The 25,202-nt window shown below is 33.2% G+C and overlaps 1 protein-coding gene across 1 annotated transcript in view; it reads right to left on the bottom strand.

The window, feature by feature from the left end:
* LOC150102385 (uncharacterized) overlaps positions 1-25,202 on the bottom strand; it is a 112,184-nt gene that overhangs the window by 25,898 nt on the left and 61,084 nt on the right. The window contains exons 2-9 of the mRNA XM_090399569.1: positions 24,301-24,446; positions 23,803-23,908; positions 17,592-17,755; positions 10,834-10,969; positions 9,559-9,810; positions 4,030-4,203; positions 3,058-3,183; positions 2,255-2,962 (exon numbers count right to left, since the gene is read on the bottom strand). Of these exons, the coding sequence (XP_090255695.1) occupies positions 2,255-2,962; positions 3,058-3,183; positions 4,030-4,203; positions 9,559-9,810; positions 10,834-10,969; positions 17,592-17,755; positions 23,803-23,908; positions 24,301-24,446 (1,812 nt within the window). The remainder of the gene's footprint in view (positions 1-2,254; positions 2,963-3,057; positions 3,184-4,029; positions 4,204-9,558; positions 9,811-10,833; positions 10,970-17,591; positions 17,756-23,802; positions 23,909-24,300; positions 24,447-25,202) is intronic.

Genomic DNA, 25,202 nt, shown 5'->3' with positions numbered 1-25,202 from the left:
ATTAGTGTCCTGGTAGACTAAGGATTTTTTTAAATTAAGTTTTGCAATTTTTATATTTTTATTCATTTTCGCACATTCCAGAAATCTTACTCTAGAGACCAAACATGGAACTTTGGTAAGCAGGTTGGTGGTTGTCTGACACTATACGATGAAATTTATCTCTCACCGAAAGTCAATTACGAATTTCGAATCCCCCCCCTCATTCCCATGGCGAGATTCGAAATCGTAGCTTATTAGTTTTTCTGGCGGATACGCTGACCACTCGGCCAACCAGGACGGAATGTCAGTATATAATTTTTTTTTTACTTCAGTGCCACTTGCGGAAGATAGTAAATCCACAACGTTTTAATAACATGAGCGTGGTAATAATTAGTTTCACACCGGTAGGTGAAAATCATCTGCCTATGTTAAGACGAGATATTTTCCACCGTCTGGTGCGCTGGGTGATATCGCAAGCAATGCACAACTTCATACACTAGGAATTTAGTTCTATCTGTCATCCTACATAATGCTTCATGGGAAGAATAATCTTGAAAATAATCTTCATCTTTATATCATGAAAGTTCACATCCTTCGGTGACTATCTCTGTAATAGCATGATTTTAGAACCCTTCAAAACCTTTTTTTTTTTTTGTTGATTTGATTGGTGGATCTTTCATACACAATTCTTTGTTAACAACATACGAGTTCTGTGAATATACTATCTTGACATGTGTTTTCAAATTTACATTTATTTCTTATAAACCTATCAAGATTTCTAACTTTTTTCAGTTATTAAAAATAAACGAAACCAACTTATGTAAGTCCCGCTGAAAAGATAATTAAATGACACAATTAGGCTTTGTACAAATCTTCAACCGCTGTAACTGAACTCTGACGACGTGAACCTTATCTATGTCGATGAATGATCAGTCCTATTTTTGCACATACTTCTGAGGGTTAGGTGCGCGTTTTTTTTTTTTCTTCTTTGTTTTAATTTTTGCTTTCATAGTATGGTACATAAATGGGAGAAAATTTGAATCAAGTAAATACATTTAAATATCTAGGAAGTGTGATTAGCAGTAATGGAAGATGTAAAAGTGATATAAAAGTAAGAATAGCGATGGGAAAAGATGCCTTTAAGAAAATGGAATTTATTCAGAAGTAAAATAGACAGAAACCTAAAGAAAAGACCAATAAAATGTTATGTGTGGAGTGTTGCCCTCTATGCAGCTGAAACTTGGACATTGAAGAAAGAAGAAATTAAGATTTAGGAAAGCTTTGAGATGTGGATTTGGAGAAGGATGGAAAAAAATCACATGGACAGATAAAATAACTAATGAAGAGGTCTTAAAAAGAGTAGAAGAAGAAAGAAGTCTGTTAAGGAGGATAAAAAGAAGCAAGGGAAACTGGATCGAACATATTCTGAGAGAGAATGGAATCATCAGAGATGCCATCGAAGAAAAAAGACGGAAAAAGACCCAGAGGAAGAGTAAGGAAAACAATGCTAGATGACATGCTCAATGGAGACAGGTACACAACCTTGAAAGAGAAGGCTGAGAACAGAAGAGAGTGGAAGGAAAGTTTCTGCTACTAAACGAAGAACTTGCTCAATTGCAGAATACTCAAGAAGAGAACAGTGCAGTGCACGTGCACAGTAATTTTCTTGGCGATTAAAACCGCGCTTGTGTATACAAGTTATTTCGACATTATAACAAAAATAAGAAATTATTATAATTTTATGTACGGAATTTATCCACAATTTAGCGAGATTTTCCCTTGTAAAATTTCGCTGGGCGCTTGGCTCGCAGCACACCTGGAATAAACCTCAAGAGGAATTACCATCGAGTTCAGTCCCATCCTATCGATCTATAGGGCCTTCATCGATGTATTCTTAGTGGAGAAGAAGTGGATACTTAGCTCTATAGGATGTCCATGATAGTCTTAGAAATGTTTCATGCGCATGTAAAAAGAAAAAGGATACAGAAGAGAAACAAAAGAAAGCCAAAGGAAACCAAACATGATCTCAGCCACTTGATTCTTCTATTTAGCGAGATGGAGACACAACAAAAAATAAAATATATTACTAAGAGAATATGGCGATTTCTTCTACTTAAAAATGAAAATTTACAGAGGTTTAGGTGTTTGGTCATTAGAACCTTGTTAAAATTATTGAACTATTTAAGACTACATAGGTATGGCGATAATATCACATTCAACATGCTGCCACTATCACTCATTACATGATAAAAGAGGAACTAATTAATGGACTTACCTTTCTTCATCCCCATCTCGTTGAGCATCGAATTATTGATGCCTTGCATGGAGTCATCTTCGTTCATTCCACCATCCTGTCGGGTTTCATTACTCATCATCATTCCATCATCATTAGACAAGGAATGCTCTGTCATTACCTCTTTATGAACTTTCCCAGGTATACTGTCACTAGGAGGCATTGTATTTAGTTCCGGTTTTTCTTCTGGAGCAATTTCCAGTTGTTTACCCTCGGTAACTACTTCGTTTCTAATTTCTTCGTCTTCCAGTCTTCTCATTTCTTTACCATCCGTCTGTGGAGACGTAAAAGGCATTATTGTCGTGGATGGTGTAGATGGCGCTTCAGTAATTTCCTTTTCCATTGTTTTTACACCTTCGGTTGTGTGCATTTCGGTTCCCAAACTTCTTGCAGGTTCTGTCGATGGGATGATTATATGTGGGACTAAGATTGGGATGGAAGTTGAGTTTTCAGGGCTGGATTCGCAAGCAAGGACTTTGCAACAAGGATCATTACTGTCTTGGATGATTTCGCACAGTGGATCATTCGTAGTCATGTCGTGCATGTTAAAGGGACATCTATTGTGACAGATGGTCTCCAAATCTTCTCCACAAAAGCATCGATGCTCGCAACCGTCAAAGAATATCTCTCCGGGACGATAGCTCTCATTTTTGTAGGTACACATGTTAAGCGCTCTACTTGTGGCATTAGCTGAAAGAAGGAGAGAGAGAGAGAGAGAAGTATTATTGTGTGTCAGTTGGCCTTCGCAAGCGATGATATATTAGGACAATGTTAGCATTGCTTACCTTTCTTGCATCCTTCACTAAGATGCATGGGATCTCCAACAAATCCGTGTAAACATTCACATGTTGGGTGTGCACCTTCTTGAACACACACAGCATTGGGACCACAAATCACGTTTTCACAGAGACCTACAAATGGACGAATATTTATAATTACACTATCTTATTTGGTATATATGTACGTACTATTTCCTATGACAGGCTACAATAAAAAAGAAAAAAAGTTATATTTCAGTTGTTTGGTTTTTCATTTTTAATTCAAATTTTATTTTTCATTTTAAATATTTTTACTTCTTTAATTTTATTTATTTTTTTAATTTTATCTAATTTTTGTAATTTAATTTAATTTTAATTGTTACTTTAATTTTTAATTAATTTTTAATTTTTAATTAATTTTTAATTTTTAATTAATTTTTAATTTTTATTTAATTTTATTTTTTATTTAATTTAAATTTTTTCTAATTTAAATTTTTTATTTAATTTTAATTTATTTAAATTTTTTTAATTTTAATTTATTTAAATTTTTTTTAATTTTAATTTATTTACATTTTTTAATTTTAATTGTTAATTTATTTTTAAATTTTATTTAATTTTAATTGTTAATTTAATTTTAATTGTTAATTTATTTTTAATTTTTATTTAATTTTAATTGTTAATATATTTGTAATTTTTATTTACTTTTAATTGTTAATTTATTTTTAATTTTTATTTAATTTTAATTGTTAATATATTTTTAATTTTTATTTACTTTTAATTGTTAATTTATTTTTAATTTTTATTTAATTTTAATTTGTACTTAATCTTATTTTAATTTTTAATTTATATAGAAATTCTCATTGCAACTTTCTCACGCGTTTAGCATGGACTCTAATGGTAAGACGATCCTAATACACTAAACAAGAAAATTATAAAACAACAATAAAAGAAATAAAAAAGAAAATGTATAAATAAAATGTTTGATGATAGTACCCTTACTTCTTCCTCTGTGAGGTTCCACACATACATCTCCACCGCAAGAAATACGACAACATTTCATAGTTGAAGGACAATCCCGGTCATGAACACATTCTGAGAAACAGGATATTGGATTGACAGTCGGATCCTCGAATATCTCAGGACATTCTCCTTCTTTGTTAGTATAGATGAGCGCTGTAAATGTATAAAAATGGAAACCAGTAAAGAAATGATGGGAGCATCACAAAAAGTGCATTCCCAAAATGGCATTATTGTATAGTAACAGTATTCATCAATCCAATAATTAAACCTAGAGCTATTATTAGTGTATGTATTGTAGATATGTTTTTTTTTTTTAAATTTCGAGGAAAAAAAGTCCAATTTTAACGAAAATTGAAATGATCCGACAAATTTTAATACTGATCAAATGTTAATCTAGAAATTCATTAAATATCACAAGTCCCTATGGATTATTACTGTCGATTCCAATCATTATGTCGAAAGTTTGTCAAATAGTAATGTGCCGATTGAAATCAAAATTTTAACCCACAAAGAACTGTTTTTTTTTATGTCCTTATTAAATTACAGAGTGCAACTATTATAATGTATAATGATCGATATGCCTCACCTGTTTGTGCTACTACAGATAGCACAAATGAGCCCTGTAAAAAGTATGGTGACTGTCAAAAGCTTTTATTACATAAATGACTTTTGGAAACGAAATATTCTCCTTGTTTCTATTCCGGTTTAAGATATTTTATCCTTCGGTATTAATAAATAACATTAATTTCTGGTTCCCCTCTCCTTATTTATTTTGTTTTGTTCTATTTGACTGGACTGTTGGCATCGTTGTTACCATATGAGTAGTTTGTGTGTAAGTCAGTTAAGGAATCACAACCACCATACTGCGAGTGTCACGTGGTTTGGGTTTTGTATGTGATTACATCGACAGTGTTCTTGTTGTTCTGCATGCTCATTAACCTAAAATGATAAGCGAAGGAAGGCAGCTGTCACGGAGAAGGAAGGAGGAAGAAACTACTCTTTCCTTGCATGGCTTTCTCTTTATAACAAAGTTCAAAAACATAAGAAACATGTAGATTTTTTTTTGAACTGCACGAGCCTGGGCGCCATAACGTCTTTCCTTAACACACTCCAAAATCATATAATTATTTTGCGACCGAAAATTCAAGCGATTAGGTAAATACTAATATTATAAACAACACACCAAAATGTACTCCATTATCATTAACATTTCATGTTTAATTTAATTTTATAATTTTCTTTAACATATATTACAAAATATATTGCACGAATTTAATTTAACTTTATTACTTATTTCAACAATCATCAAAAATAAACCGTTATCTGAACCTGAAATAGCATATCGCATGTGAGGAGGCGCTATCTAGTATCAGAAATCAATATATATATGTAGAAAGTTTTTTACCTTGGGTATATACGAGGTGGTATCAAAAAGTTTCGGGACTAGCTCTGTTTACGAGAAATTACTTTATTTATCTACGTTTACACACTATCACCTTCAAAACGGCCCCCTTGCATATCAATACAGCACTCCCAGCGTTCTTACCACTTCTGGAAGTCTTCTTTTCGAAGCATGTCAAGCACCTTCTGCGATTCGAGCTGGATCTCCGCAATGGTGTCAAAACGGTGACCTTTGAGCTGGATCTTCATCTTCGGGAAGAGGGCGAGGTCTGCAGGAGCCAAATCTGGCGAGTTGGGTAGGTGGGGAAATGAGATCATGTTGTTTCTGGCGAGAAATTCATGTGTGAGGAGAGCTCGGTGACAGGGTGCATCCAGTTTTTCGCGCACCACAGATCTGGTCGCTTTCTCCGAATGTCCTCTCTCTCAGACGCCTTAAAACCTGGTAGTAGAATTCGCTATTGACGGTCTGGTCCCTAAGGACGAATTCTCGATGCACAATGCCGCGAATGTCGAAAAAGACGATGAGCATGCACTTGGTCGAGCTGCGGACCTGCCTCCCCTTTTTCGGTCGTGGAGATGATGGGCTCTTCCACTGTGAAGACTGTTGCTTCGTCTCAGGGTCGTACCCGTACACCCAAGTTTCGTCACCGGTAATGATCCTCGAATTTCACGTTTTTTGAAACATGAATTTCGCGTTTGCTCTTTGTTCTAATTTGGTGTTCATGATGAAATCGCAGATGTGGTAACGCAGGTGGTCAGAATAGCATCAGTTGCACAGCCTCCCAATGTGCACAGGATGATGTCTTTTGGCACACTGACTTATGAAGGTAGGTGCTCCCTGTGACTGTGCGTGCAGCCTTGTGCTACCATCTGTTGGCGTGTTACAAACCTAGTCTCGAAACTTTTTGATACCACCTCGATACCACCTCGTATTATGTTAAAGATACCAAGCAATTTTATAAGCTAGGTTTTTAATCCTTTTTCCCAAGTAAGCAAACAGACAAGTAAGTCAAGTTTGCAGCTGCATGTAGTGCAACACTAGGCAACTCGTTGCAAAGGTGGAGTAAGCCCTGATCATTTTCCTTAGAATTTTCCCCTAATGCAAAGCACATTTCCTTGGGAAAAAGGATTAAAAACCTGGATTATAAAATTGCTTAGTATCTTTAATATATATATTATTTCTCAGTAGGTGAGAAATAATTAGTAGGTTATTTCTCAGTAGCTCTTCGTAAATAGCAAAACAAAAAGACTACTGTGGAAGGGAAATCTTTTTGTAAAGATTAAAGAAAGACAGCAAAATAATACGATACTGATAACTTGTTTACAACATTTATTGTTAAAAACGATTTTGCCTATTCAAGGATGTAATTTACGATAAACGTTGATGTCAGAAGCAGCTAAAAATAAGCAAGGATTCGCATGAACGAAAGCTTCCATTACTTAGTAAATGGCTTCAGACTGAAGCCAAATGATTGGGAACTTTCTGGTCGAGCTAACACAGAAAAACGATTTGTTGGCCAACTGATACGATTTAGTTTTTGTAAATGTGTAAGCAAGCATCTCTACCATTATTTTCCTTTATTTGATATCCTGAGTTATTTAGTGTCATTATCTTTTGCTCACTGTGTATATGATATTCTGAAGGGAAAAAAACATGCATAATTCCGGTTTGGGGATTTAAGGCCGAAGCAACTCAACCTATAATGTGTATTATGTCTGTTAATAGCGTTTGTGTGTTCTTATGGACAGTTTGTCGTTTTTGTGGGATGAAAAACCAAGTGTTTCGAGAGAAAAAAACTTCTACCACTGCTTGAGACCGGCCTTCAGCTGAAATGCCCATATAAGGCGATTCCCGTCCTAGAAGAGTTCGAACCCAGGTCTTACCAACCGAAGAGCGGTTCAGAACTCAATAAAATTTACTAAAGAGCAAGCCTCTGTTTAATTTAAAAATAAATAAATAATAATAATTACAAACGGTGGTAGAAGTTTATGTTATTTAATTTTTGTTTTATGTAACTCTCACGTACGAAAGATTTTTGTAAATTTATATAACGTTAGTACCGTAGGTGAGCTAAGGATTTTTGTCTTTTTTATATACAGTATTGTTTGTAGTTTTATTTATTTTTAGATTGTCTGGAAATCTTACTGTAAAGAAAATGGAACATTTACTTAGTTGTATAGCCTTATACTAACTGTCACAAAACTAAGATCTTGGATTGCGTGATTTTCTTATGATATAAATGTGTAGGTGTTCGATAAACCATCTGCAAAGACACTCCCATCTTTCAAGGACAAGCATCTATGTAGAGACAGCAGATGGTACAGAAAAAGTAATGTAAGAATGTAATGACTCACTTGCACTTGATGCTTTTATTTTTTCAACAACAAGAATTTTTCCTTAAGCAGAGTTCAAGTTCAGCGGGCGAATAAGATGCAGAGAGTGATCTGTTCAACTGGTGAATCCATTCCGTTTCTTTCGTGAACAATTTGTTGACAATTTGCAGCAGATTACTAATCGTGGAAATACAATACAGTATTATATTATGAACTGTACTTACTGCAAAGAATAGAACGCAGATTTCTTTACCATCATATGCCTAGATATAGAAATCAGCCCATGAGTGTCTAATGTTACTCTTATCAATACATAATGATTAAGAATCTTCACACACTCAGGCTAACTACCGTGACAAATTGAAGAAGTTCTAACCCTCCTCCCCTCGTCCCTCACCAAAAAGTGCCCTGTGTTATGCATGGAGTGGTTGACTTCATTGTCAGTCCAAGTGAGACCTGGAACGACGACCAAAAGTATCAAGATTTGAATACTTTGGCAACACCCTAATCAACAATGAAAATAATCAGCAGATATTTCGTATGTGCCGTCGTCTCTTTTGTTAGTGAAGGGTCATTATCATAAACTAGATGGCTACCGGTATATATGGTGCATCTCTAACAAGATGTACCATATTACACTTGTTATCTTCCTTCGGCATTTTAAATATAGCAATTACACGCTTCGTATGAAGTAAAATAAACGAGGTGTCCTATTCTGAGAGTTTGATTTTTTCACAACTCTTTTCATAATTTCAAATGTTTACTCTTCTGTACTACTCATGGGAGCCTTACAGAGTATGCATTACCACGATATTCAACTACGGTACTATGCTACATTTTCACTACTTGATGGAAATGGAAGCCAAAAAAAGTAGAAACTGACTTTTGACTAAATGTATTCACAATGTTATTAGCAATAAAATAAGTAAAAATAAAAAAATATTTAAGAAATGATTTAAAAGTACTTTGTTTCCTCTTGTAAGCACCATGTCATCAACAACTTTATAATTTTCACTTATGTTGTTGCGTCAAACCCATTTAACTATCTCTGAATGATTTCCGGGCTTCTGGCTCTGTTTTTATTGGTATCTTTTCGAATTCTTCATCTCAGAATTCTAAAAGACTGAGAAGCCAGTTATGCTCACTGCTTTAATAATCTTTTTTGTAAGCTTATCTCACCATCTTTGAAGGCTATATGATAGAGAGACTAGCTACATATCTATCTTTCCAAAGTTACTTAGGGCTAAAGAAGCTAAGCCTACTTCCTTTGGGGTATAAATAAGCATTACAGGATTTTTTTCCATCATTATATATAACCTACATAAATCGTTTACACACGAATAGTTGTTACATAACTGAAAATAATTCACCGCTTAGTATTTTAAAACAATTGGTAAAAATGTTATCGTATATCTTCATAAAACACAGTAAGAACTTAAACTAAAATATTCTTTTAATATACATTTTCCGAGTTTTGTAACACCTTTATTTTAAAAACTTTATAATAGAGAGTGTTATAGGCGACTTTTTGAACACATTAAAAATGATAATAGACTTTCATAATTTCAAAAGTCGTAAAATTGTTATTATTAAATAAAGTTCCATTTTTCTATTTATCTCGCGACAGTGATCGCTAACTTGATACAAATGATGAGTATTTATTTATCACCGAAATAGATTAAAATTCTCCAACGAAAAACTTGAGGGGGGGAGGAAGATTGTGCTCCCCGCAGCTTCAGAAACTAAGCGATCTATATTTAAATAAGTACTCACCATCTTCCCCTTCAACTTCCAAATCTTCCGACTTTCCTTCTGCACATCGGACGATGACGCAACACTCATCGTCTTCGGAAGGCTGTTCGAAACACAAGCGGTCAAGCTGCCGCGCCCCTCTCCGGTAATACGGCAACGTACATCTGTCACGGCAGTTTCCCTCATCATTTCCTTTACATAAACACCTCTGGTCACAGCCTTCGAAAAACTCCGCCCCGACGGGGAACGTGTGGTTGTTTCTCACGCAGCCATCTGTAAGGAAACACAAGAGATGCAGCAGGGAAGTTTGGGTGGGGTTTTAGGGAGGGGGGGAGGGGAGAGATGAACATAAGATGGAGAAAAGATCAGGGGGTTACCTCCCTCTGGCACTAAACTGTAAATATGTGTGCGTCATACAACCGTCGTTCGCTGCGACGACCTTAGACATGACATCAAGGACCTTGAGGTCAACTGCAATAAAACATGTGCACATACAATTACAGACACTGCGAGTGTCGGAAGCCTTTCTCACAACCCAGGTCAAGGAGTTCCCGCTATATTGAAAGGGGAATTTGAGCACAAAAGCACCACTGGTATACATGAAGAGAGGTTGAGGAAAAAATCCAGCACTGAAGGAAGAAAATATTTCCAATCTTTTTTTCTGAAAGAAAAAAAAAATCTATTTGTAGAGTTTGTCAATTCGGCCAACATTGCCTTAAAAGGTATGCGCACTGAGTAATAGCGGGTTAAAGACCTTTAGTGTGATCCCAGTCCACGAGACCCTTGAAGAAACTAGAGTTATCAGGAAGTAATCCCCAATAAGTGCAGGTTACTGCTTGTCTCCACCTTTCTCTGCAACCTTGATTTTTTTTTTTTTAACAAGTAGATTGTTTCCTCTCTCGCATCTGACACACTTTGGGAAGAAGGTTTGATATTTTACCATAAACAAACCAGAAATTCTGGTCCTCAATGCATGTCAAGGTTCCCGGTTAATACAAACTTAATACACTCTTTCGCATTCGGGATGTCTACAGGAATGTTATCTGCTCATCATCTCCAGTATTAGTGGCAGCCACATGTAGAAAATTACAAGACAATGCTATTTCATGCTCTTATTATTATATTATATTATATTATGAGAAAGAAAGAAACGACTTTGAATATGTTAGTGCCTCAAGGAGGTTAAAATTACATTTAGTTAATAATTTATACGAACTTTATTAACAGTTTTAGTTACTCTTCCTGGTTTGAGTTCGTTAAACTGATTTTGGTGTTGCACCTCCGTGAGGAGCTTACCTTCGGTGAAAATGGCAACAACCTCGGAGGAGGTTCCTAATTTCTTCGCCTCCATGTCTTCCCACACTGAGACCCGCACTTGGTAGGCAGTATGCGGTTTCAACTTAGTGATTGTCATCAAAGGAATGTTGCCAGCCTGGAACAAAGCAAGGTCATTATTAAAAGGCTTGGAAAATAAATAAGAAAGAAGCAAGTAAACAAACGGGACCTCTAAACTTATCAACTTCCTCTGAGTATTGTTGCTGAATGACAACTAATTCTACTTTCCTATAGGGCAATATTAATATTGCTAGCTGTTATATAACATAAAACTAATATTACAAATAGCAAATGTAACATTACTACTCATTATTAATAGTATTTGTTTTACTAGCTCAAATGTTATTATAAAGTGTGGAATATATTTTCTATACATTCTAACATTTGAATTATCCTAATCCTTAGTCTGACTTTAGTAAAAAAGAGAAGCACTTAATCTTAAACACCAATTACTATTCTAGACACATTACTTATATATATCTCATACCGAAGGGAGTGTTGTCAAAGTTATCGATTTAGTCTTAAATCTCCAGACAACAAGTCTGAATGAGAGTATTGTTTTGCTGAAAAAAATTCTACAGTGCCTTTAATGTCTAAATTTCAACGTAAATGTAGTTTAATGGTTATAACAGGATTATCCCCCCACCTCCCGCGACAATTCATCTAAATGCAAGTTTTCTTTTTATATTAGATATATGCAGTGGCAGCGCCCTCTAGTGCCTAAATTTCAACGTAAATTTAAAACATTTTCCCATAAATTTACACATTTTACAAAAAAAATTAAGCACGTCTTTTATTTTATTTTTTTAAATATGACTTTCTACTTTATAAAAGATATTTTACCTATTGTTGTTTTTTTCTTCGAAGTTCAGATACTTTTCTCTCTCTCTTTCTCTCTCTCACACACACACACTCACACACACACAACCTATGGCATATAACAATACCCTGCCCTCAAAAATAAAGTGAAATATGTGTAACCTCCCATCTCCTGAGCCATAAGTTTTACACACACACACAAAGAGCTCTATTAATATTATTTCACCACTTGGTTTTATAACACCAAATTAAACATTATTCAATAATAAAATCATTAATAATTATCAGTATTACTATTAAAATATATTACTCTGTATTGTAGTATCAATTATTTATTATAATTATCATTACAATGCAGTTATTAATATTATGAGAAAATTATAATTACGTATGACAATCACAAATATGATAATTACTGATCTTGAATGTATTATGCCTATTCCATCTTATATGGAGGTAATTGGGTTTTTTATCTCGCATGCAGACAAATCGGCTTTAGTACACACGCAGTTACAGACAATCAGATGTGTTCTACCCGATGGAATGTAAGGTGTAAATAGTGCCGTTATGTGTGTATATAGAATATAATGATAATAATAATCTGATCGTAGAATATTTAAATAGTATCCCATAATACACTGATAAAATATGTCCTACATGTTTTCTGCGTTTTCAGTTTAAGTATCTAAATATCTTGTTTTTATTTTTCATTTTCTTATATACTTGGGAATTAGTGTCAACATATACTTTTTAGATTGAGATTATGCTCTCGTTGATACCTTTAATCTGTCAAATTTATATTAAGTACATGTTTATTCATTTTTCTTCAACAATCAATTCTACTGAAGATATATTCACAGACTTTCTTGGATATTCTTGTAATATAGATTTTATGTGATGAGTTATATTAGTAAACAAATGGGGGAAATGATTTTGAAATTGTTATCTTAATGAACGCATCCTATTATGTTAACTGATATTTTTATAACTTGCTATGTTCTTTAGTCGGAAAAAATCAACACACATTTTGAAAATTAAAAAAAAAGAAAAGTTAAAAAAGAAAGAAAAAAACAATCATGTACTTTTGAAGACAATGGTTCTCGTGGTATATGTCAAACCCACATAAAGATCCAGGAGAATATTAAAAAAAAAAAAAAAAAAAGTCATTGAAAATAAACAGACATTAATCTTTGCTGTTTGAGAATGCAGTTTTAAAAAAGACAATGCATGGCACTTGTGGTCTCAACCCAACAATGTTTCAAATGTATGAATCAATCTACATCGTATCATTTGAAGGTCACGTGTCAAACAAGGCAAACTGCTTTTGCGTGCTATCATTAAATAAATCACTTCAAAATGCATCATTTTGAAGTGATAATGTCACCAGGTCAAAAACCTATTTTGGAATCCCCCCCCCGCGCGCACACACACACACACACACACACACAACCATTACAGAACAACAAACGCATATCTCCACGATATTCTAAAGAAGTTCAGAAAGAGAGATAATACATCTACTCAAGGATCTCAGTAACATCATGATACCAGAGTAATCAGCTACCGGAACGTGTCTGTATTATTTAATGCAAATATCAATTTAATGTTTTCTTTCCGGGTCATTATTCAGTCCACAAATCACTGAACCGCTTAAATGAAATTAGAACTTGACAAATGCTGTTATTCATAATGGTTTACTATCTACTTATATTTATGACATAAACTGTTTATTATTTATACATACACTTGCGTAAACCTGTGTAACTAGCATGCTGATTTAACAGTACAGCAGTTTGTATTTTGAATAAGAAATCTGTCAAGAACATGTATGATCCTGACATTTATGTGTGATAATATCTGTCCCATAAGACTTGAAATCTAGTATTTGTTCACGATATTTCCGACTTCTTTCCTTCTTCTGAAAGAAGCGCCCTCTACCGAGAATGTCCTGTATTGTCAAGACAAAAAAAAATTTTTTTTTTTAACTGATAAGTTAAACAATTAGTATTTCTACTAATTATCGAAACAAATAGTTCTAATTAATTTTACTGTTATTTTATTCTTTTTAATTATCTAAATGTTCAAACTAAACTCGTGTGTAATCATTATTAGAATATGTTCAATAATTTCGTTTGAAATTATCACTGATTTTTTTGAAAAATCGTTTAACTCCTTAATATTTCTTTATTGTGTTATAAAACAAGCCCACTTGTCGATTAACTTTTTAATACTTCTACGCACACATTAAAAATAATTTTTAGAAACATATTGAAAATATTAATTGAATAAAAAAAAAGAATTTAATCTAATCTATTATATAATATCATAATATTATATCATAATATAATTCTATCTACAGTTTCTTTGAAAGTTTCTTAGCTTAACAGCTTCGCTAAACAAAAGATCGAAATCTCAGTAACACTCTACAGGTTTTTTTTTTTTTTTTTTTTGCATTCTTCTTTACTGAATTCGCATTTAAACTGAAGGTAAGAAGGTACGCGGAATTATGCCGAAAAAACTAAGACTGTGCTGTAGTGTATTAATTCTGTAAATTGCATGTATTATTCTGGTGGTTTGCCTAGATTTTTCTGAAAGAAATCTCTATCATCTCAGTAGTTTAAATCGAAAGATTATTATTATTAAATTCAGTAAAAAATAGGCTGGTGGTAACAACAGCTTTGGTCTGCCAAATAGTACTTTCCAACCATTAGTACGAGTATATGCGAACAATCGATTTCTGGCCATTCCAAATCTCAGACACTATGTTATCATAACAAGACATTACTTTTCTAAAACGTACCCAACAACAATAACTATCCCGTATCAAATCGGACCTCAGCTAACATAACAAGTAGCTATAATAATGCATATAATAAAGCAACTGAGCAAAGTATTAAAATCTATCTATTACAAAAGTTATTATTAGTCTAATTGTATACTCAGATGGCACCTAAAATATCTTCATAAAAGCCAAACACGGGTTTGGAAAGATGTGAAAAAATTACTACTAAATATATTACTAACATTATTGCATTATTGTCATTATTATGTATACTTATATAAAAATGTACTCAGTATTCTATATTGCAGAAAATATAATATCTATATATTTATATACGAGGGTGGTCTGAAACGTTCTCGGCCTCGACCATAGATGGCAACACTATCGGCGAGAGATTTTTTTTTCTAAGTTGGTACATCTGTCATAAGCATCCATATGAAATTGCAAGTCATTCTATCAAGTAGTTTGTTTTATACAATTGTCTGAAGCCAACGTGTTGTCTGTTTCCCTTGAAATAGATAAAATTGAGTAATCGCATGGTTAAAAATTATTTCTAAAAGAAGGTTTAACGCCAAAAGAAATTTCGAAGTTCATAAAAGTTTATGGCCACTCTTCTTCTTCGTTTTCGACAATTAAGAAATGGGCTGCCAAGTTTACACGTAGCCGTACCATCCTTGAAGCTGAGCCACGTGAAGGACGTGCAACAAATGTAACAACACCAGAAATCATTGATCAAGTGCACGGTATGGTATTGGATGACCGGCGAGTCAAAGTTAGTGAAATTGCTGAGATTATAGGCATTTCAAAAGAACGTGTAGGATATATTTTGCATGAAGAATTGCAAATGAAAAAGCTTTGCGCAAGATGAATGCCGCGCTTGCTCACGGCAGATCAAAAACGCACACTTGCATGAAAATCTCTGAACAGTGCTTGGAGCGTTTTAACAGCAATAAAACTGATTTTGTGCATCGATTTATTACTACGGATGAGATTTGGATTCACCATTACACATCAGAATCCAAAAAGCACTCAAAACAGCGGACAGAAGCCGGTTGTTCAGCACCAAAGAAGACAAAGTCGGTTCCCTCAGCAGGAAAGGTCATGGCATCGGTGTTTTGGGATGCTAAAGGCAGTTTGTTTATTAATTATCTTGAAAAGAGTAAAACAATAACCGGAGAATATTATTCCGCGGTTATTGTTTTACTAGACAAAAAAATCTTGAAAAAAGACCCAGTTTGCAGAAGAAAAAAATCATCTTTCATCGGGACAATGCACCTGCCCACAAAAGTGTTTTGGCAATGGGAAAATTAAGGGATCTGCACTACGAATTGTTGGAACATCCACCCTATTTCCTAGATTTGGCTCCCTCTGACTTCAATCTCTTCCCAAAACTAAAACTCTTCCTCGCTGGTCAGCCTTTTTCTTCCAATCAAAAGACGATTGCAGCTGTAGAGGGGTATTTTGCAGATCTTACTGAGAACCACTACAGGGACGAGATAATGGCGCTGGAGAATCGCTGGAATAAATGTTGTATTAGTCTTAAGCGAGATAATGTTGAAAAATAAAAATAATTTTGAAATTTTAAATTCGTTTTTTCATTGTTAGGCCGAGAACTTTTCAGACCACCCTAATATATATCAAGGCTCTGTATGCATGATGGTAATAATTATTATATAACATTATTATGCATATAACCCGTGCACGTCTATGTAATGTATGTACTCATTTGTCATTCACCATCATGTACTTCATGCATTTAGGCCAACTGTTGCCTGCTTCGGTCTCAAAGCCATCGGCAGGTCTACTCAAAGGCCGACCTAGTCTTCTTCTTTTTTCGGATAGTTTATAATGAAGAATCTGTCAGTTATATTTTTCATTTCTTTTATGATCAAATCGGGTATATTTCGATGTTTTCCTCATAAATTTCATTTCAGCTGCTATTAATCTTTGATTATCCTTTTTGTTCTATGGGCCAAATTTCACTTCTATCTAATAATATTGGTAAAGCTAGGGTCATAAAGTTTTAGTTGAGTCTGGTGTTTTACAAAGTTAGGTTTAAGCACAAAATTTATTACGCATGTTATTTTTAGATATTTTGTAATTAATTTTCAATGTATGTCCTTTTCATCTTCACATGAAATCATGAATCCTAAATATGCAAAACAATTAACTTATCCCATAATTTTATTATTTTTGCTTATTTGACTTTTCTTGACCTTTAAGTCATTGTTTTGATTTTTCTGTTGAAATTCTCATTCTGAGATCTTCGCTCTTTCTTTTAGATTGAGAACAGCCTGCTGAAGATTGTCCTCAGAATCTATAATTACTACCGCCGTTAGCAAACAAGACTGTTCAAATTTACATTAGAGAATAGTTTATTAACTTGATATTTTTTTTTCTCTTTCATTTTATTACGATTTCATTTACATAAACATTAAATCGGGAGCATGTAGAGGACATTTCTGTCTAACTCCTTGGTTTATTTCTCTCCATGATGATAGCTCGGAGTTCATTCGTATCTCTATTTCATTATCTTCATATATGTATATATAATAGCTCTGGGAATGCTGTTTAATATTTGTCTTTCATGCATCTTTGTGCGCATGCATATATTGTAAATAATGCGTATGAATAAAGCTTGAACCATAAATCTAGAATTTTTCAAGCTTTGAAAGTTTCATACACGAAGCCATTTTATAAGATTGAATATTCGTTTTCGGAGACCATACGCATGTCTTTTACTCAATGGCGCCTGTCTTTCTTCTGGACGGGGAAAAGGGGGTGGAGAAGAAGGGTTCGCAATTTCTTATCGTGATTTGCACGGAAAATATTTAACGTATTATGTTTAAGGTTTCATATATTTACATAGACACAAGCATAGTAGCTGTTACTGTTTATACAATAAAAAAAAATGTCGGTGTCGTTGTACTAGCCGATAAATAGAACTGTTTCTCATTCGTAAAGAGGTTAAAGTAGCTTGACGACTTTCCGGCGACCTGTTAATTCCCCTCTGTGACCTCCCCTCCCCTCTTGTAGGTGTGTTCAGAATTGCGATCGTGTCGAACGACCTAAAAACACTCCGAAATGAAGCAGAGGTTAAAATCCTATCTACCTGCACTTGAATCCAGTCTTGCTGGTAAGAAGGATCTTCACTCTGGGGTCGGTATTCTACCACATAGCCAGACTCGTAACTTGGTAGTTTAAAATCGTCCCACGCAATAGTCAAAGAACTTGGTGACCTCTGGGTCACTAGAATTTTAGGTGCTGTTGGAATGGGGTTATCTGAAAGACAATTTAGACATATAAGGATTTGTTAAAAATTTTACAAAACATTGATTAGTATTTTTTAAAAGATGAAACATTTTGAATTCTTCGTAAATTTGAAAATATTGTACATTTTAAAGTAAAATTATTAACTCAAATCTACAAGTTAGATAGTGTATAATTATTCAGTTAGATTTAAAATATGACTATTCTGCACTCTATAAATAATAATAATAATAATAATAATAATAATAATAATAATTATACTCAATCATTAATAATAATAATTCAAAATATTAGAATCTGATATTTTGTTAAATTCAAAAGATGTAAATATCTTTTTCATATAAATGTGAAAAAAAATAGTAGTTTAAATTTTAAACTACCATTTCTGAAAATCATAAATAATTCGATTTAAATAATAAATAATATTCTAAATATGGATTTGTGTTTTCTAAATTTTTATTTCGGGTAGAAAAACATTCTTATGTACGATCTGTTACTTAAAACTGGTCAGAAAAACAGGAGGAAGAAAAGTTGCTGTGTTGTGTCCGTTTGTGCTGATTTATAACCAGCGGCTACTAAAATGAGCTACAGGGAGAAGCACCATAGTGGTTTCCTTTAAGTTGTTAGTCTATTTACAATGATGAATCTCCTTAGTTCATTTCGATGTCGTATGCGATTACAGTATTCCTGCATAAAAACAGTCACCCAGCATCGTTTACATTTTAAATTATGGTTGTACAGCGTTCTACTCGCACAGTTACACGACATTATATGGCAATCTCCCATCCACAGTCGTGAGGAGTTTTTTTATTATTTTTTTATTTTTGTGCCTTCATTATAGCCTACACAAAGTGTCTGGATTTTATCATAAGGAAATTATCTGAGAAAAGTGCCTACTACGACCAAGCTAAGTACTGCTATCAGTTCCACAAGTCTTATACCGTCTCCGTTTGTCTTCTATATCTCCCCCCCCCATCTCTGTCCCTTTTTTTTGTATTTTCTACTTACCTTTGCATTGATACTGAACACAGCATGGATCATTGGTGTCCGGAATTTCATGACAAGAAGGGTCACTGACAGAACCCGGTCGAAAATTGCACCTTTCCCTGCATTCAGTTTTACCATTTTGCATACATGTGCAAGTCTGATCGCATCCAAGATTGAAAGTCTCGCCTAATCCATACGAAGAAGTGTCATTCACTAGACAGCCATCTTGAAAGAAGTAAAAATAAAAGTTGAAATTAATATTAAATAAAAAATGGTACAATCAAGAATATTACACTTCTATTGTTTATCACTAATACTGAAGGATATAAGATTGTAATCTAAAAACAAATAGGTACTTAACTAATATTTATTATTTTATCGTTTTCACTGAAATTTAAGTATTGTAATTATGTTCATCATTAACGCAATAAGAAAATATCGGATTCTTTTTTATCTATTAAAATTTAGATTTTCGTCAGTTTAACAGTTTCAGGCGGGTTTGGCATAATAGCTGTATACAGTTTAGTTATATAATTCGTTTTATTTCTCTTAGTAATAATAGAGTAACTTATACTTTACTTATAGCTTACGATTTAAAATTGTAATTCGCTTAGTTTTTTTCTACAATTCTAAAAACTTATCACACACCTTCATGTATTCTATATCATAATAATACAATTAGGTGGTAACAATATCATTGGCATATTTTGGGGCGGTGAAAAAAAGGTATGATTCATTACCCTTGGAGGGTAATGGATGGCAATGCTGTACCAATGAAGTTTTAACTGAGGTTCGGCTGTTGCTGTTACCCTCCTGCCATGATCAGAGCTTTAATAGCTCATTAACACCTTATCCCTACACTGTCCTCTACAGATAACGGGGAATATGAAAAGCATTCTTGCTTCGCCCCTTTAAGCCAGTCCTTATAAGGATTGGCATATTTTATGCTTTAGAGCAGCGATTTTCAAACGGTGTGCCGCGAGATTTGTGAAAATAAATTAATTGAAAGAAATAATGTCGTAATTTGCGCATTCATTTATTAGTTTAAAAACGAAATTTTGAAGACAATGAAGAAAGTGAAGCTAGTTTTGCCCAGCATATCAGCAGCTGATACCATATCTAGTACTAGTTCTTCTAAAACTAAATTAAAAACCAACGTTCGCCATTACGACGAAAATCATTTGTCATTTGGCTTTATTTCCAGTCAAGAAGATCCGCCATGTCCTACATGCGCAGTTTGTGGCGAGAAATTAGCAAACAACGCTATGGTTCCAAGTAAATTAAAAAGACATTTACAATCTAAACATTCTCACTTGAGCGAAAAACCGGCTGAATATTTTACCGGATAAAACTATTCAAGCAAAAAGATAGACTAAATTTGTAACTGTGTGTGTCCGAAAAAGCCCAAGAAGCCAGTTACGCAATCGCAGAAATTGTTGCTAAAAAAAATGAAATCTCACACAATTGCAGAATCTGTAATTCTGCCAGCATGCTGTAAAATTGTTAATATCATGTTTGGCGAGGAATATGAAAAGGAGATTTTAAAAATTCGTATGTCAGATAACACTATTTATCGACGTATTCAGGATTTGGCCAAAGATGTTCAGTTGCAAGTGGCACCTCACATTAAAGAAGCAGATGTGTTTGCTATTCAGTTGGACGAATCAACTGATGTAACTGGTAAAGCTCAACTTCTAGCCTTCAGTAGATTTATTTATAAGGAAGATGTTATAGAACAGTTTTTATTTTGTCGACCATTCCCGGAAACAACGAAGGGCTTAAGATATTTTTGATGTTGTTGATAATTACTTTAATTGCCATAACTTGTCTGGGGATTCTTACATCAGTATTTGCACGGATGGTGCCCGCTCGATGTCAGGAAATGTTAAAGGATTTGTTACACTGGCTCAAAATAAAAATCCTAGATTTTTTTTACACATTGTTTTCTTCACAGAGAAGTATGCTTTAAAATCATTGGTACCCGAGCTTAAAAAAGTACTAGACGAGACTATCAAATTGTCAATTATATAAAAGCCAGGCCGTTACAGTGGAGATTGTTTGCAGCACTATGCTCCTCAATGGAAGCTTCTTACACGCAGTTGTTAATACATACAGAGATGAGATGGTTATCTCGTGGACGAATTTTATCAAGATTTTATGAACTAAAACAGGAAATTCTAATTTTTTTTTGACAACTCAACAATCTGAGTTATCAGATTTTCTTAGCGACGAAGTTTGGTGCAGTAAGGTTGCATTTCTTGCTGATTTATTTCAATCTTTAAATACACTTAATAAAAGAGTGCAGGGAGACTGTGAAAACATTCTTACTTCCACTGACAAAATTAACGCATTCAAGGAAAAACTAATGTTTTGGGAAGAAAGAATCAGAAAAGAAAATGCAGTAAATATGTTTGAACTAACGAAAAAGTGTAAACTGGATGAAAATGTAATAGATCTAATTTTACAAACCTTAAGATTACTAAATACAAATACTGAAAAAAATTTTCCCTGACTTGACATGTCATCCTTCGATTGGATAAGAGATCCATTTGTCATAAGCGCGTGTAAATTGGGAAATTTAAAGATTACAGAAGAGGACGAATTAACAGATATAAGAAATGACAAAAGTTTAAAACTAAAACATTCAACAATAGATACTACTTCGTTTTGGTTATCTCTAAGAAGTGAATTTCCCAATCCAAAAAAGCAATAGAAGTATTGCTTTTTTGCATTCTCCACGTCATATTTGTGCGAATCAAGCTTTTCCGCAATGAATATTATTAAGAACAAAAATAGATCGTGGCTAGAAGCCTTGGAAGATGATTTAAAAAGTATGCCTGTCTAAAATTCGACCTCGCACAAAAGACATTCTGAAACATCAAGCTCAGATATCTCATTACAATTAACTGCAAGTATGTATATTATTTAATACATTTAATATTCATTTGAAAAAAATCAATAAAAAATTTTTTAAATAATTTTGAGTATTGTTTTTCTTACTCAAAATGTCAAAAATATAGTTTATATTTTTTGGAGCAGAAAGGATAAGTAATTACTATTATTAATATCTTGTGTGTGTAAATCAATCAAAATTATGCCTATTTTTTGCCAGATCGTCAAAAAAAATTAAAAGAATATATTTTTAGTGTGCCGCAGAATTTTAATAATTAGTCTAGGTGTGCCATATTATGAAAAAGGTTGAAAATCACTGCTTTAGAGTAATGGTTAATATTTATGATTGTAAAATAGAAAATCGTTTATCTTTCGGTTAACTAACATTCATGATTTTAACCTTCAAAGTAATTACGGTCTCTGGTTGTAAAATAACTGGTTAATTCTTTTCAGCGGCAATTGTCATGCATCGCGAGAAATATGGCACGCGTGGGATTTGTTAATTGGTAGTTACATGAATATAAATGAGTGTCCTACATTAGAAATGCATTTTGATTTGCTATATTTATGTACATAAATATGCAGGGATTTTCGGGTTTCTTTTGATAAATCTCATTGTGCAGAGTTTAAATAGCACAATGATCTTATGCCTTTAGAATAGTGGAACTGGAATTGAGCTAATAGTAATCTTGATACTGGATTTTTATTACAGTTGAATAATATTGAATTGTTGATTCACAATTTCATTTTTTTTTTGTCTGTGAACATGGAAAAGATATAAAAAAAAAAAAAAACCAGGAGTGGTATTGGATAATTTTGTATGAAATAATAAAAAAAAACTAAAATTTATTATCCACGCTGAAACACATATTGCCTTTCATACGTAACTGATATAGGAAAAATATTATTTATTGAGAAACACATTCTAAACTTTGAATAAAAGCCTCGTGTAGGCTTTTATTCAAAGTTTAATTTATTTGTAATAAAATCCAAAAACATTCACGGCCGCTATGGGGGAGAGGGGGTACGCTATTGGCCAGTGGATTAAATTTTATGCCAGTTATACACAGTACATTTGCTAAATATCAATTGATGTCCTACATCCTACATTTTCTTTCTTTGTTTTTTGTATTTGTAATCAAACTGATTTCAAGTTGAAATTTTTAAATGACTGATCGTAGCCCACAACAATGGAAATAAAATCTCATAAATAACATAAAGCTAATAGCTTGTTCTGTTTTACATTTGTGTATTATTTATGTTCAACTAGTGACAATTTTTTTTATCACAAATGATCTTTAAGTTTCATTGTCGACTGAGAATAAAAACCTTAGATTATACTTCCTGAAGAAACAAAATGAAAAAGAACATTTGATTATACATGTAATTTTACTGACTTTTCAATGTACTTATTTATGTTTACTATTTACGAGACCTTTTCAGATATATTTTGAGCCTTTTTTTTATTTTCTTATTGGCGAAAAAAAAAAAAAAAACATTCGCCACAAAACGTTCACGATATTTTCAAAAAAAAACTGAATGTTATATCATTTTGAGTTTCCTTTCTATATTCGCTCATATTATTAAACCGACAGCCAACCAGATTCTTTAGGAAACCGCAAAGAAAACAACTAAACACCTCGCACAATCACAAATCCAGTTTCCCACACCTTTTCGAGAAAGGTTAAATCTGAAAAGAAAAAACTGTCCAATGAGAAGTTAGCAAAAGACAGCATAATGGGACACACCATAGTATTGCACAACCACCACTCCTTTTCGCTCAATTACAGGTCTTTGAACTACGTCAGCCCACAACATTGACAATATTTAGATAATGTGTTCCTTTCCAGGTACTTGCTGAATCATTTAGACGTGTTGATGTACGCCCAAGAAAAGGAGGGGGGGGGGGAAGCATCTCTCCAGAGAATTATTATTCCTTCTTTTTGAAACAAAATTAGATTCAATATCGCCTTTCATACGTAACTGATATAAGGAAAACATTATTTATTGAGAAAAAACCTTTTAAACTTTGAATAAAAGCTTGGTGTAGCATAATAAAAATATTCTTTCTTTTAAGTCAATGTTCAACGACTGTTTTTTATGCCAATGGGTGTATTCCATAGAGGACGTGGTGAAAGTTATATAGGAATTGTTTCGTGAAACACAAAAAATAAACTTACCTTTAGTTTTGACTATTATCACCTCTTGTTCACCGTTTTCCTCGACTTTTACAAAATATTGTGTGTTCGGCAGTAAGTCACTCAGTTTTGCTGTAGATTCTGTTGTCTAAATTCAGGAAAAATAAATAAATAAATACTGTTGAAAGTTCTTCGGTATGCTTTATTAGTTCATAGAGGTTTATTACTGAGGGTTTTTTAAGGAGTATCTTCGAAGATATTTTGATTACATAATTAACTTTCATTTTAAAAAATAATACGAATAAAAGAAAAGAAGAGATAATCTGTTTCCGAATTACTGAGTTAGTAAATTTGTTACCCAATCATTTTCTTTTATAAATATAATTACAACACACCGGAATTCCCTGATGGTGTAATGTTCATAATTATTTTAAACACGTGTTTTTCCTAGGGGAAAACTTAGTTGTCTTCAGAAACAATTAAAAGGTTGTACTACGAAAATTGCTGTCCGGTTTGACCTTCAGATCTCATTGAACTTACCTCCACTTCTTTCCAATCGGTGTGGCTTCCAGCGTACGATGTTGTATACATAACAGACGCTTGAGGGATTTCCTCTATCCGAGAAGAATGCCATCGAAGCGTTACTGAATTATGTGTGACTTCGGATCGTTGTATGAACAGTTTTCCTGCAGGTACGAACAGAACAAGGTTAGCATTAAAAACGAAATAAATGCCACAACTTAAAATGTTCATGTATTTTTTGTTGATTGGATTATTTTATTATTTTTTTTTAAATACAGATTTCAATTTGGCATAAATGAGATATTAAAAATGAAAAGTATTATGAATCCATCCATATTTTATAGCCATATATAGAAATTAGCTTAAAAGTTTCGAAATTTTAGAGCACTTATGAGAATAAGCTCTTCAATGACGAAGGTTTCTCATAAGTTCTGTGATCCATAACATCCTCCCTTTTAATATTTTTTTAAATTCATATTAAAGAAAGATTTGTGAAAAATTCGAGATTTTCTATTGTGGAAGGAAAAAAAAACCCTAATGTTATTGTTCAATAATTAGTTTAGCGGCATGCTAATATTAGATTTTTACTATTACGGTTATTTTCTTTTGATACGATCGTACATGTTCGCTTCGAAAAATAAAATGGTGTATTTGTTTGTTATTGTTTTATACGTTTGCTGATATTATTATTAAAAAAAAGAGTAGAAATAAACTATCTTTTTTAAATTTAAAAAAATCTGATAAAAACATACCCGATCGTTTCTAAGAAAATAAACTGTCTTTGTAGCTGATCTAACCTATTCATCAAATAACCTAAACCAAGCGAAGAAAAATAACGAAGAATAGCCACCACTCACAATGACAGTGGAAAAAAAAAAAAAAACTTGAGCAATAATTCTGTCAAAAGATCAGTAAACCGA

The sequence above is a fragment of the Typopeltis vanoorti genome, chromosome 10 (genome assembly GCF_054136105.1).
Source record: "Typopeltis vanoorti isolate ZY-2024b chromosome 10, IOZ_Tvanoo_1.0, whole genome shotgun sequence".
Lineage (NCBI taxonomy): Eukaryota > Metazoa > Arthropoda > Arachnida > Uropygi > Thelyphonidae > Typopeltis > Typopeltis vanoorti.
Note: the sequence above shows the minus strand (reverse complement) of the source record. Positions and strands in the feature narration are given on the sequence as shown.